Source organism: Alligator sinensis, unplaced genomic scaffold, assembly GCF_000455745.1.
Source record: "Alligator sinensis unplaced genomic scaffold, ASM45574v1 scaffold888_1, whole genome shotgun sequence".
Lineage (NCBI taxonomy): Eukaryota > Metazoa > Chordata > Crocodylia > Alligatoridae > Alligator > Alligator sinensis.
The window spans coordinates 183,090-197,074 of NW_005842533.1; the positions used below are offsets into that span (position 1 = coordinate 183,090).

Consider the following 13,985-nt stretch of genomic DNA (forward strand, 5'->3'; position numbering starts at 1 on the left):
GAGACTTCACTGCTGGATCTTAAATGTGAATTTTGTGAAATACTGGGAATTACTCTGTAGGGAATAATTATACCTCCGACAGGAAAAGGAACAGATAGATATGCTAATGATAATGAGCCTTCTCTGTTGTTAATTTTTGTGATCCTATCACCCTATCATTCCAGCTGCTTCATAGATTGATTTCAAATCTACGTCTCACGCCATTATATTCAGCGGGAGGAATTTTCAAAAATGTCTAACCCGTTCCGACGCGTAAGGCTTTGCTGTATATGCAAAACATATACAATGTGCCTATAGACCTGAAATGTGATAAGAAATCCTCGGCTACCAGTTATCACCACATTGCGCACATCCCATCCACCACCCACCCTGCACTGAAACATGTGCCCGAGTTGCAGTCGAGCCTGCCGATCCTGCATTGGCCTCATCGACCATCTTCAGATCCACAGACAAGACCATCGTGAAAGAGAGTCATCCTCACCCGCAATGGCTTGCCAGTGATGAGTGTTCACCTCGCAGCAAGAGCATCACGTTTGCCTGGACGTTGTTAGTTGCCGATCTTCAACAGCAGAAAGTATCTCTGATACAGGGCAATAAACGCAGGGAGTCAGGGGAAGATCTAGGGGGATGTAGTGGCATGATCATCGGGGTAGGTCACGTGCTAGCAGCTCCAATGCCTGGGTCCCTTGTGGTGTCGGAGGCACAGCTGGAGCCCAGGGCTGGTGTGGGACCAGGGTGACCAAGCAGGGAGCAAGTGAGGAAGAGGGCACCCTTCACTGCCCCATCAGACCTGAGGCAAGGGAAGCCCCAAGACTGCTCCTGCCTCATTCCAGCTGGGGCTGCAGGGAGCAGCAGGTGTATCCCTGGCCTCTCACCCTCCACTCCATTCCCCTACTAGCTCAGAGGCTCCAGCTCCAGGGAGTAGCTGTGTGAGGTGCTGGTCTGGGCTGAGGACAGGAGCATCAGCAGATAGTTCCCCCTCTAGCACCAAGCCAGCAGGGAATACCCAGGGGGACTGGGCAGGGAGCAGGAGCACCTGGAAGGGGAGACCCATGCTCTGCTGCTGCTGTCCCCTGCCCAGCCCAACCCCAGCAGCCACATCTCAGTGGGGCAGAAGCAGCCCAGGGGTAGTGGCTGTAGCAGACCCTTCCTGGGCTTAGAGGCAAGCCTTGATGAAGAGGGTGAAGGTGCATGGGAGGGGAGGTGTCTGCACTGGGAGGGAGGGGATGCCAAGAGCTGCGGGGAGGGAGTCTTACCTGTTTCTGGGGCTCAAAATGGTCCCCAGAAGCTGCTGCCATGGCTCAATCCACCCACGAAGGAGGGAAAAAGGGCTGGGCTGAAATGATCCCTGCAGTGTTGGTGACATCTCCCGCACCCGCTACGTCTAATTCCTAGATACGCCCATGCGTGGAGTAGATGGCTTAGGACACGCACCTGAACAGTGCTCCTGAACAGAGGGCAGCAGTGTACATACGCTGTCCAGCTCTTTCCCAGAGTCATTCGCCAAGGTCGGCTGCAAACATTTCAAAGTGTGGTTCACTTCTAAAAACCAACCGTATCGAAATGACACCTTCCTTAGTGAATACCCTGAGTGCAAAGAGTCTGCCCAGGTGGGAGGGAGAGATGCACTTTGTGAGCAGAGACGGATCTGGAGAAAGCAGGAATAGGCGAGTGGAGAGACGAGCCTAGGGAAGTCGTACGTCGTTAAGCAAAATAAGACCTTCCTTGATCTAGTAGCGAATGCACCAGCCTAACGGCCCTCCAGTCTGCCACAAAACACTTACCTTTCAGTCCAGTCTGGAGACAAAGAAACTCACCAGCTGCTGCGAACCCTCGAGGATGCAGCGATAAGCCTGTTCAATGGTGATTAATGAACTTGGGTAGGAAACACCAGTCTTTGATCCTCGGTGGCTCCAATCCATGACCATGAGCTCTCCTCAGAAATGTGCTTTTGGCCCAGGAGAAACCAGCCTGTTGAATCATTAAACAGAGGCCCCGCGTTTAACATAGAGCCATTCCTCTTGGGAAGGTGGTATCCAGGGAGTGTGGCGCCCAAAGAGACCGCCTGGGTGGGACTGGCAGGAAGAGGACAGCAGAAAGGCTCCAGGCTCTTGCAAGGGCAGCGTTGGGACTGTTACCTTTTCACTGTAAATCCTTCTTTGTATGAAAGCCTGCACATCACAGAGTTGTTTCCATACCACGCACTTCATCAAGATACTACACTGCTCCACAATGGCTACAACCCAGTGGTTTTCAACCTTCTTTTCATTTGCTGTAGTTCCCCCGGCACCTCCCTGGGAGGTCTGTGAGCCCAGGCTGCAGCAGACATGAGGACCCCTAGCTCCCACGGGGGGTAGCATGTTATTTTTAGAATAGAATAATAGAAAACAAGGGCTGAAGGGAGCTCAGGAGGTCACATCTAGTCCAACCCCTGCTCCAAGCAGGACCAGCCCCAGCTACATTATCCCAGGCAAGGCTTGGTCTAGTTGAGCTTTAGAAACCTCCAAGGATGGAGATTGCACCACCTCTCTGGGTAACTTATTCCAGTGCTTCACCACCCGCCTAGTGAGAAAATCCTTCCTAATATCCAACCTCAACTTCCCTTGCTGCAGCTTGAGCCCATTGCTCTTTGTCCTGTCATCTGCCCCCACTGAGACCAGCCCAGCTCCATCCTCTTTGCAGCCCCCCTGCGGGGAGCTGAAGGCTGCTATTCAATCTCCCCTCAGGTTTCTCTTCTCCAGACTAAATAAGACCAGTTCCCACATCCTCTCCTCACATCATGTTCCCCGGCCCCCTAACTATTTTCATTGTCCTCTGCTGGACTCTCTCCAATTTGTCCACATCCTTTCTACAGTGGGGATCCCAAAAGTGAACACAGGACTCCAGATGTGGCCTCACCAGAGATGAACAGAGATGAAGAAACACTTCCCTCCATCTGCTGGCAACACACCTACCAGTGCAGCCCAGTATGCCATTTGCCTTCTTGGCACCAAGGGCACACTGCTGGCTCCTGTTCAGCTTACTGTCCCCTGTCACCCCCAGGTCCTTGTCTGCAGAGCTGCTGCCCAGCCCGTCACCCCCAGCCTGCACCGGTGCATGGGATTACTCCATCCTCAGTGCAGGACTTTGCACTTGTCCTCGTTGAACTTCATGAGATCCCTTTTGGCCCGATCCTCCAATGTGGCTAGGTCACTGAATCCTAACCCTACCCTCCAGTGTATCTACTATACCCCGCCCCCCAGGTAGGTGTCATCTGCAAATGGTAAGTTTAGTAAGTTTTTTTTATTTTGATTTTGTGGACAGCACCTGATTTTGTAGATTCTACAAAACTGCAAAGGAAGTAGGTCCCTGGTCGTGGTGGTCCCAGCAGGGTCAGCCTGGTACAGCTGCAGCAGAGGACGGTGGGAGGGGTTGGGGAAGAAGGGTCTCAGCAAGGTTAAGAGAAACCCTCAGCAGCAACAGCAGTAGGAAGGGGAAGAGGCCTCACTCCCTCCGAGAGGAAGAGGATGGCATGGGATACTACTCAGGGGGAAGATTCAGGAGCTGGCCGCTCCCGCTCCCAGGTCCAGCCAGTGCAGAAAGTAGCTCCGCTCTGCCCATGCTGGAGACAGGAGTTTGGGTGACAGGGACCTGTGGTCTCGCTGCTTATATTCTCTTTTTTGACCAAGTGCTTCTTTCAGTTACACTCACAAGTCTTCCAGAATAACTCCGCTGACGTCTGGCCATTATCTCAGGATCGACCAGGCTGGAGGCAGTCGCTCGGTAGGCAGGGGTCACGCCAGGTATCTGCTGCAGGCCAGATCATCATGCCAAGGGCTGAGGTGGTATCGTGTCAGGGTGGAAGGTAGGTCAGAGCCAAGAGGTCCAAACAAGGCAGGGGCAGGTGCTGTGGTGAGTCTAGGATCAGGCAGAAGCAAACAGGGACAAAACAGGAGAGAGGCAGAGGTCCGAGGAGCAAACACACGAGTGATGTTGCTGGAACAAGTCCCACAGGAAATAGGAGGGGGTTCACAGACATTCAGCTATAATGACTGCAGAACTAATGATATCTTTGGACTATTTTTTGCTTAGTTGGTTGTGTTTTTTTAAGCTCGATATATACTTTAGCAAATTAGTGCACATTCCAATAGTTGCGTTTGCTTGTACTTTGATCTTAAACTACATACAGAAGCAAGTTTAATCTTACATACAGAAGCAAGGCTGGAAGGGACCTCGAGAGATCATCTCATCCACCCTGGGATCAAACCTGCCCCCTTGGTGTCACCCCCCCAGCATATTAGCAAAGCTTCTAGTTTCTCTTTAACTAGAGAAAAATGCGTGTTGTGATATGTGTGATGATGCTGATGCACCACACCACCTGCATCCCCTTTTTCAAATCCTGGGTCCGCCCATAGTTGTGTCTCTTCTGAAACAGCTGAGCCAAGCCTGAGATATAATGGCCATAAATAGACGTTGCCACAAGAAGTGGATCCGCTCTGCCAATATATGTCCCGGCACAGCTGATCCATTTTATTGGGCAAAACAGATATCACCCAATGTCCTGCAGGGTCGGGATAATAGGCCACATCTCCTGATCCTGTGGGACAACGCTTCTGTGAACGGGGACCCCGGGTTCCCCACTTGCAGAGCTGCGCCCAGAGATCTCACCCTGGGTGCGTCTCTGCAAAGGGGAAACCCAGATAGGAAGCTGAGATTTAGTTAAACTAAGGGGAAGGGGAGGTTGAAGGGGGAAGGAGACCTGCTAGAAGCTGAAGCCTTGTTGAGCCAAGGTTTTGCATGAAGCCTTAGCAAGACAGTGTCAGGGGTACGGGACTTTTTGTCTATCCAACATACGGTGGGAAGCTGCATCCTTTATTTGGTGGGATGCCCACTCACAAGCATTGCTTAAGTGTCAGGCCTCGGAGTCAGGTATCCAGGTTGTAGTCATATTGGTCTAGAGGCAAAAGGAATCAAAACTCGTGGCAGAAGTGATATCTTTTATTAGACCAACTAGATATTTGCAAAAAAACTCCCCATTTTTCTTTATTGCAAGCTTTCAGGGACAGGCACTCTTCATCAGGCGGAGGAGATTGCAAAGATTGTAAACGCTCTCCTAGGTGGAAATGAAAACTCACATTTCACAGGAGAGCTGCAGGTGTGGTAATGTCTCCTGTTTGGAACAGGTCATTTTGTGCTGCTGAGGTGCAGAGCAAAGTTGGGAAAGTCTTTTTACCTTGAAGCGGTCTGGAGGAAGCAGAACTGTATTTCCTTCTGGTTATGGTGTTTCATAGTTCACAGAAGAGTGGAAAGAAGAAATGCTCTTCTGGGCAGGAATCTCTTTTGTGGAGAGGTATCTCTGTGCACTGTCGGAGTGCAAATGAGCTCAAACCAAGCCATCAGCTCCATCTTATGGTTAGCTGTGTTAATAGGGATGGTCCCGGGCGTGCTCCATGATCTTCATCAAAGCCGGCCACGTCTCCTCAGCCGTTGGGATGATCTGAGTGGCCGGCAGGAGGAAGCCGTAACAGCCGGTGTCCCGCAGCTCGAAAGTGTAGGAGTACTTGACACCAATATCATAGGTCCAGTCTATTGTGACACCAGCAGCTGGGTCTAAAAAAACCCCCACAAAACCCGGGATATGGAAGTGAAAATGAGGTTTGAAACAAGACTCAAGTGGAGAAGCTCAAATGCTGTTGATAACAGATGTAAAGAGGCTTCAAAAATTGTCCCTATGTGCACCTGGAATTTGCAGCTTGTGTGCAGTCCGACATTCATCTTCTCACGACTTTTCCCTCACCAGCTTTTCCCAAGCACCAGCTGAGTTTGCTGGTTGCAGCATCTGAGACTGCAACCAGCAAACTGATGAAGCTTGCAATTTATCTCAGGTCCAAAGGACTTGTGTCAGCTACAGAGCTTTGATCTCTGTGTGACCCGTAAACCACAAGCGTTGGCCCTACACAGGGGCATCTCACAACGCCGGGCCCTGCGGTTGGAAATCACCCAGAAGCACGCGGGTCCGACAAGAGCTCTGCCCATCAGTGCTTCAGAAAGCCCACCGTTCGCCACTACACTCACCGCTGAGACACGCGACGGGGCACACCTCGCCACGGGTCAGTCAATAGCAGTAATGCTGAGACCCAAGCCCTGGCGTCACCAAGTATTTAGAGAGGAAGGAGGAAGGTGTTTTGCTGCCCTGCTGGATAACTTACAAATGGTGCTGAAGACATTCCCATACTTGTACCGAGTCCCGTGTACTGCGGTTAAGGCTTCCACTGCCTCTTTGGCTAGAGCGTCCTGCAAACAAGGAGTAAGTGGTAAAAGGCTGGGAGGTCCTTGAATAGTCAGTGAAAGTGTCTTTCCTGTCCTCCCTCTCTGCCTCTGTTCAGGTTATAGCCATAAGGTGGAAACACTGCATCAGCCGATGGTTTTCCATTGGTGTTTCATCTAGTCTGTCTCTCAGACACACATGTACACGGATAAATTTGACTTGGGGAATGGACGTGGTCAATTTAAATCTTCCCAAGGGAGGTGGTGCTCTCTCCTACCTTGGGGGTCTTCAAGAGGCGGCTGGGGTGATATGGTCCCGGCACCCGTTCCTGCCCAGGGCAGGGGGTCAGACCTGATGATCTGTTTAGGTCCCTTCCAGCCCTAAGTACTATGATACTATGAAATCCTGTGATGGTTAGGTGGAGCTCATGAAGGCAATGAATGGCCTGCCCCTATTAGAGGAGGGAAGGGATACAGAACATGATGGAGTAGGTGGATTGCACACAATGGCCCATGAATCCCTTCCCGTTTCTACGAACGTATGAATGGGGAACAGAGAGGCCGGCTTAGCGTTAAAATGAGAGAGACCCATGAGATGATGGTGAGTAGAGAGCACCAGACACCACCAGTCCCTCCAAGGAGTTAACAGAGCCTATGGAGCCTCTCTTATCCCTCTCTCTGTCCAGATAACGGGTACATCGTGGCGCTCACACGACGCAGCTCATTGTGCAGCTTCTGTCACACTCTCTTATCCAAGTACCTCAGTGCTGACCCAGAAGGGTCAACTCCAGAGCAAAGAGGGAAGTTCAGCTCCCATGTCCACGCGTTCAGCAAACACGCTGCTGCTGCTGCTGATGTTCAGGGATCTGGGTTTTCCGTTTCCCATGGAAAAACGGAGAGAGCCACAAATTTTCCCCTTTGCCAGAGGAAAATGAGGATTTCGCATTTCCCAGAGAAACCCACGGATTTTGCAGTTTTGCAAGGAGCTCTCTGCAGGTGGGCAGAGATCCAGCCTGCAAGGGGCTGAGGGGAATGGGAGGAGGGCGGTCAGGCAGGGGCGCCAGGTGCATGTGCACAAGGCCGCCGGGCAGCCTGGAGAGCAGCTGAGGTGGGGGGAGACTGAGGCCCCCATAGTGAGGGAGGGAGCTGGGCAGGGCTGGGGCTGCTACCCAGACAGGCGGTGCGTGGGGCTTAGAGCCCATAGCCACAATGTGCATCCTCAGAGCCCCGGCAAGGAGCAGGACAGGGCTGCGGGTGGGTCATCTGGGGGCAGGAGGAGCCGGTTCCTCGCTGCTGTGTCCACTCCCAGGGGGGCTGGAGGTGGCAGGGGGCTGTGGGTGGGGGGCGAGGGGCACCAGCAGGGCTGAGGGGGTGTGAAGGGGGAGTGAGGGGCATGAGCAGGGCCATGGGGGCTGTGCAGGGGAGTGAGGGGCACGAGCAGGGCTGGGAGGCAGGGGGCTGTCGGGTGGGGAGTGAGGGGCCTTTCATTTTAATCACGGATTTGGGGGGTTTTATCAAAGAATTTGTGATTTTTTAAATCAGAAAATTAGTGATTTTTTTTATCACAGAAAACCAGGATCCCTGATGAGGAGGAGGACACCAACAAGCACGCTGAGTTTGATGAAAGCAGCCACTGTCCAGGTGGAAGGGGCTGACACCACCAAGTTATCCTTCCGATGGCAGTGGCTTTCAGTCACCCCTGCAGCCCAGGTTTGCACTTCTGAGCATCTGTCCCTCACTAAATCCCCTAGTGCCAAGTCCCCAGCACACAGCTGTTGAGCCCTCTCCCTAGATGTGTTAAGTGGGAGCTGTTCTCACCAGTTCCTGACGGTCAGGAGCAGGCTGAGATGTGTAGCTGTAAGGGTACATCAGCACTTGGGAGTAGCTGTGGATGGAGATCACGGCTGCCACGTTTCCATGGCCGAGGATGAAGTTTGCAATGGCCTTTGTTTCATTCTCAGAAAAAGGACAGGGTCCATGGTACGTTTGTGAACAGGGATTGCTGCTGGCACCAAGGCCTGCAATAAAACAGATGAGACCGAGAATTAAAACACAGCACCATGTTTGTGAAAAGCATGGGTATGACTGCTTGGGTGCGAGTGTGAATAACCAGAAAACTCATTTTGAAGAGTCCTGACATCCCTGTGGTTTAAGACCATCAGCAGTCAAACCCTTCTAGCCCAGCAGTCTGTCTCCAACAGTGACAGAAATGGGTGCTATAGAGGGAGAGCGCTGAACCGGGTCTCTCTAGAGTGATCTACACTCGGATGCTTATCTTGCTGGGATCATTTGACCCCAGCTGACTTCCTGCCCCTGGAGCAGGGGGCTGGACCTGATGACCTTGTGAGGTCCCTTCCAGCCCTAATGTCTATGAAATCTCTCCCCTATTCAGTATCCTCCCTAACGTTCACTGTTTTTGGTGTAGAAATACCAGAGGAAACATCTCCAACCGTTCTTGCTTCCTCGGTAATAAATAAGACAGCTGACGAGCTGCTAATTTATTCTTGCAAATATAGTCGAATCCTTTCGACCCCACGAGGCAGCATCCCAGCCATTCACAGGGACTGTGAACTCATAAGAACGGTTATGTCCTCAGTATATGAGTTAGGCATGCCTGATAGTAAGCAAAACTATTTTGCATGGTATTTTATCTCCTGCTGCTGCCAGCTGCTTTGTTTGGAAACCTTCAGTTAAGCCTTTTTTTTTAGTAAAATAAAACTGGCTGCTCCTCTTGCTCCCTGCCTGATCTCACTGGGACAAACCTGCAATACCCTAAACTGCTGACAAGGATGGGGTCGCCGTGGGCAGGATGCTGCCAGTGCTTCACGCTGAGTGTCAAGTGCTGCAAGGGAGAAGGGGCCCGTGCCATCGGGGGAGCCCGGGCCAGGGGATCCTGCCCACAGAGTGTCCTGTGCAGCTCTTCTCCAATATGGCAGTGTTGGGATGCAGGGACGTATTTGATGTGGCCAAGTCCTGGGACTCCTATGCCAACTGGCTCATCTTCTATCTGGAAACTGCATCCTTGAGGTTAGTCAGTGCTATTGACTCTTATGAGCTCACAGGCTTTTGGCGTTGCTTGCTTACTCATGTCCCAGCCCAACTTAGTGGCAAGTCCTATGAAGAAATCCTCACACTACAAAAAGTTCACTTTGCTCTGACTCCATCTGAAACAGAGGGATGGCTCCATTTTCACTCAAGCAAGCCAAAGGGATTGGAGCATACCCGGCAGAGTTGCCTCTCTGTCCAAAAACTGTAATACAGGGTCTTCATAAAGTCCTCATGCACTTTTAAACTTTAATAACTTAGACTGTTGGTCTGATAGAAACAATCTGTAAACGGCATTTAAAAGCCAAGCTTTAGGACAACTAGATTGCTAGACTTCAACTTAACCACCGTCCAGCGTGATACAGTGCTCAATCCGATCTTCCAGCTTCTTAAAAACGTTTCCCAGTTGCTCCTGAGTTACTGCACTAATTGCAGTGGTGATCCCAGCCCCAAGTGCCACCAAAGAGCGTGGTTTTGACAAGTAAACTACACTTTTAACATGTCCCCATGAACAGAAGTCCAACGGCGACAGGTCAGGTGAACACGGTGGCCAAGCAGTTGGTCCACCTCTGCCTAGCCACTTCTCTGGGAAAACGTCATTTAGGAACTGTCGTACGTTCAGAGCGTAGTGGCACAGAGCTCCATCTTATTGAAGAATAAATTCGTTATTACTTATGAAGTCTAGCATTGTGTACTCTAGTTGTCCTAAAACTTTAATCAATTTGCTTTTAAATGATGATCAAGCTGCTGATATGCAGACGATCAGTACCCAGGGAGAAGCCGTCCAAGCCAAGTGCCTACAATTTGGCACCAGAAATTTTCTAGAGGATTACGGAAGACTTACCAGCAGGACTAAAATGAATTGTTTCATATTTGGAGGATGTCCTTATTAGAGCAATCAATGTAAGAATCAGCTGTTTGACTGCAAGAAGTATTATGACGCATTGCTAGTGCTGGTCTAAAACTCAAGAGAGAGAAGTGTGTTTTTGGGGTAACTAATGCTGGGCTCCTGGGATTCGGAGTCGATGCAAATGGCATCCACTGAACTAATGCAAAAGTGGAAAGAATTCATGGCGCTCCAATGCCCAGGAGCAAGCAGGAACTGCAAGCATTCCTCTTAACTTCTACCATTATCTTCTACCATTCCTCTTTACAAGACGAGCCCATAGTTGCCGAGCCTTTACATCATCCGCTGGTGAAGGTTGCAGGGGAAGTAGGCTAAATGCCACAGTAAGGCCTTCAATGATGTGAAGCTATTGTTGCCATCGGACAGCATGCTTGTTCGTCATGATATGGAGAAGCCAATTCTACTTATGTGTGATGCGTCACCATGCGGAGTTGGGGCTGTCCCGAGTCACGTACAGAACAATGGATGCGAAGATCTAATTGCCTCCGAGCCCCGAACTACGAATACAGCCGAGAGGAATTGCTCCCAAATCGAAGAGGAAGGTCTGGCTACTGTTTCTGGAGTAAAGAAATTCCATGACTACTTATATGGCTGTAAATTAACAACTGTGATAGACCACACGCTGCTACTGGGTTTATTTACCGAGAAAAGACCCCAAATTATTTCACTGTGCATTTCCATTGGTCCTTACTTCTCCTTGCATATGACTGAAATTCATGACCACCCTGGAAAGTCAGTAACCAATGCAAATGCATTGAGCCAATTGCCGTCGCCTAGCCCTCAATTCGCTGTTCTTCCAGTGTCTCAAGTGAATCAACTCCTGATCCTCCTCTCCAGGCGGATGACATTGCTTGCATGGCTACTAAGGATCTAGTGTTAGCCCAAGTGCTAAACTGGGTATGGAAGGGGTGGCAAAGTTAGATGAATTCAGGACGTTCATTATACACCAGTATGAGTTTTCTGCCTATAAGGGATGTCTTCTATGGTGTAACGTAATGGTTACCCCCAGCGAAGGTTGTACATCACTCCATGATGCTCTTCGTGCTAGACATCTAAGAATCATTCTTATGAAAGCACTTGCCAGAAGCTGTCTGGGTGTCAAAGATGGATGCTGACACTGAGCAAACTGTAAAGAAGAGCAAACCCACGCCAAGGTATTCACCGTGCACCAGCTAAGGCTCCAGTCCACTCATGGGAGGTGACTAGGATGCCGTGGTCAGGTCTGCATATAGATTTTGCTGACCCGTTCCAAGGCCAGATATCCTCCATTGTTTCTGATTCCTTCTCCAAATGGCTGGAAGTTGTTCCAGTTGCATCCATGTCATCACGCACCAGAATCCAAGTTTTATGAAAACTTTTTCCCAAAGGATGGTCTTCCAGATACCATTGTGTCTGACAATGATGCACAATTCACTTCGGAAGAATTCAAGCAGTGACAGATAAGATTCCTCTCCATAAACATCGCATCTGCATCGTTCCACCACAGACAGGGCAAGCACATAGTCCAAACAACTAAGTATTCATTGAAGCAGTTTGCTGATGGTGAATGGGACCTACAGTGCACAGCCACACATTGGAGCCCTGCAGAACTACTGATGAAATGTCAATTGAAGACACATCTGGATACGCTTCATGTGGACCTGCCAAGGAAAGCGTGAAATCCAGTTCTCTCCAGAAGAGGCTACTTCACCTGTACAGACTTTCAAAACCTTTGATCTTCTGTGTATCTGAAATGATGCAACTGGGTGCCTGTAACTGTCCTTGAAGGCACAGGACTAGCGTCATACAGCACCAAGACTCCAGATGGCAAAACACTTTGCAGATATGCCAACCGGATGCAAGGCAGAGTTTTAGACAATGCGCAATCTTTCAACCCAGAAGATGTCCAGATGCCAGCAGGACCAGGTCTTACGTGTCCATCAGCTATTTTTCCAGAGCTGTTGAATCCTCCAGCTGTTGAAATGACTCATAAGGAGCCAAAAGAGCTGACTGCCATTTTCAGTGGGCCAACTCCAATCTCTGAATCAGGTCATCTGGGCAAGTCATCATCAGGGAGCAACAGGGCAACTATCTTTATTATAACAAAAATATAAGAAAAATATAAGAAAATATAGCAATATGATTAGTAGAGTCCCACACTAAGGCCATGTTGGCTTAGTTGTAATGGTGTCGCTGCACCCCCTCTGGATCCACCCCTGTGTAGTACCAAGGTAATTATAGATATTCTGCAGAGCTTACATGTGGCATATATTCGTGGGAGTTTTTAAGACCTGATTGATTAATGAACTTGCTGTCATCCAGGAATGTTAGCACATGATCTCTTCACTCACTAAACAGAGCAGAACCTATTATTCCACTGTAACAGAGACTAGTAACATATAATTCCTGCCCTTAAATCAGTGATTTGCAAACAGGGTGATGAGGCACCCTCGGGTGCCTTGAGATCCTTTCAAGTGTATCATGCAGTGCCAACATGATTCACAAGATAAACCCAAAGATTTTGACCTCTCGTGGCCTTTCTGAGATCTTTGCAACAGAAGAATCGCTCCATCATTTGTCTGTAGTCAAAAAGGGAATGAAAACTAAGATCTAGCATTTTCCAAGCAGTGCCTTGAAAGTATTTAGGGGGGCCTCAAGTCTAGAAAGGTTGGGAACCACTGCCTTAAATTAAGAAATGGTTTGAACTCCATCAATAGTCAAAACGTATGGGCTTATTGTATAAAAGAAAAGCAGCTGGGATTAACATGCCCCAGGGCTATTCCATACCTCCAAAACCTACACCCCAGTTTCTGTTGGGGTCTACACCCACGCAGAGACTTCCAGGGTTGATGGACCGGGTCTTTCGCCACAAACGGTCCTAGGAGCAAGCAGAAAGAGACCATGGGGTTGTGATAACAGCTGGGCCTCGACTCATTTTTATCTGTGCTCAGGTGTCACCCAGCAGGAGCAGAGTGGTGCAGTTTGTAGGATGCTGTTTGGAGGTAACGTCATTGCAGGCAGGCACCAGCTGAAGTGCCTCTGAGAGGAGGTCACCAGGGGTGTTTCTGTAGCAGTCTCTAATATTTTTGAACCTATATCCCAAATGGTGCAACGATAACTTCTTGCTCAGAGCATGGGTGGTTACATTTTCTCCCTGGTTTAATTTCAGTGAAGCCCCTTCGTTATGCAATAACTAACATGATTATTAGAGGCCCACGCTATGAGATCCTATACGGTAGAACCGTATGCTATTGCGGTACCAAGGTACTGGATTTACCCAAATGCAAGAAGGCCCTGAATTTAAAATGACCTGCCAATATTTAGATTCTATTCATGGAAAAATGATAAATTTGTTACAGTTTTCCATGTATAGAATCGAATTACTGGATGTCCCCACCACCGCTGCAGCAGGGAAAGCAGTGGGGGAGCAATGGGAAATAGGCAGGAAGAGGGCAGATGATAGGTGGAAGGCAGTGTGGGGGCACGTGGTGGGAGGGATGTGGTATGGGGACAAGCAGCTTGCCCCCTGCAGCCTGTCCTCCCTCCATATACCCCCTGCCATGCCTACCCCCTCATGCAGCCTCTCTTCCCCTCTACCCCCCCCATGCTTACCCTTGCTCTGGGGCCAGCCCCATCCCAGCCTGGGACACAGAGCATGGCTCCAGTCCAGCCTCATAGCAGTGGCATGGAGCCAGCACAGCTGCTACAGGGTTGGGCTCAGACCGCGCTCCATGTCCCGGGCTGGAACAGAGAAGCAGCCTGGCACTAGGGCAAGAGTAAGCAAAGGGGAGGATGAAGCAGAGGGAAA

At 50.0% G+C, this 13,985-nt stretch overlaps 1 protein-coding gene across 1 annotated transcript in view; it reads right to left on the minus strand.

Annotated features, from left to right (window-relative positions):
- Positions 1-5,026: 5,026 nt before the first annotated feature.
- LOC102378392 (carboxypeptidase A1-like) overlaps positions 5,027-13,985 on the minus strand; it is a 21,103-nt gene continuing 12,144 nt past the window's right edge. The window contains exons 8-11 of the mRNA XM_006031840.3: positions 12,965-13,055; positions 8,065-8,264; positions 6,189-6,273; positions 5,027-5,589 (exon numbers count right to left, since the gene is read on the minus strand). Coding sequence (XP_006031902.1) covers positions 5,402-5,589; positions 6,189-6,273; positions 8,065-8,264; positions 12,965-13,055 — 564 coding nt within the window. The 3' untranslated portion in view covers positions 5,027-5,401. The remainder of the gene's footprint in view (positions 5,590-6,188; positions 6,274-8,064; positions 8,265-12,964; positions 13,056-13,985) is intronic.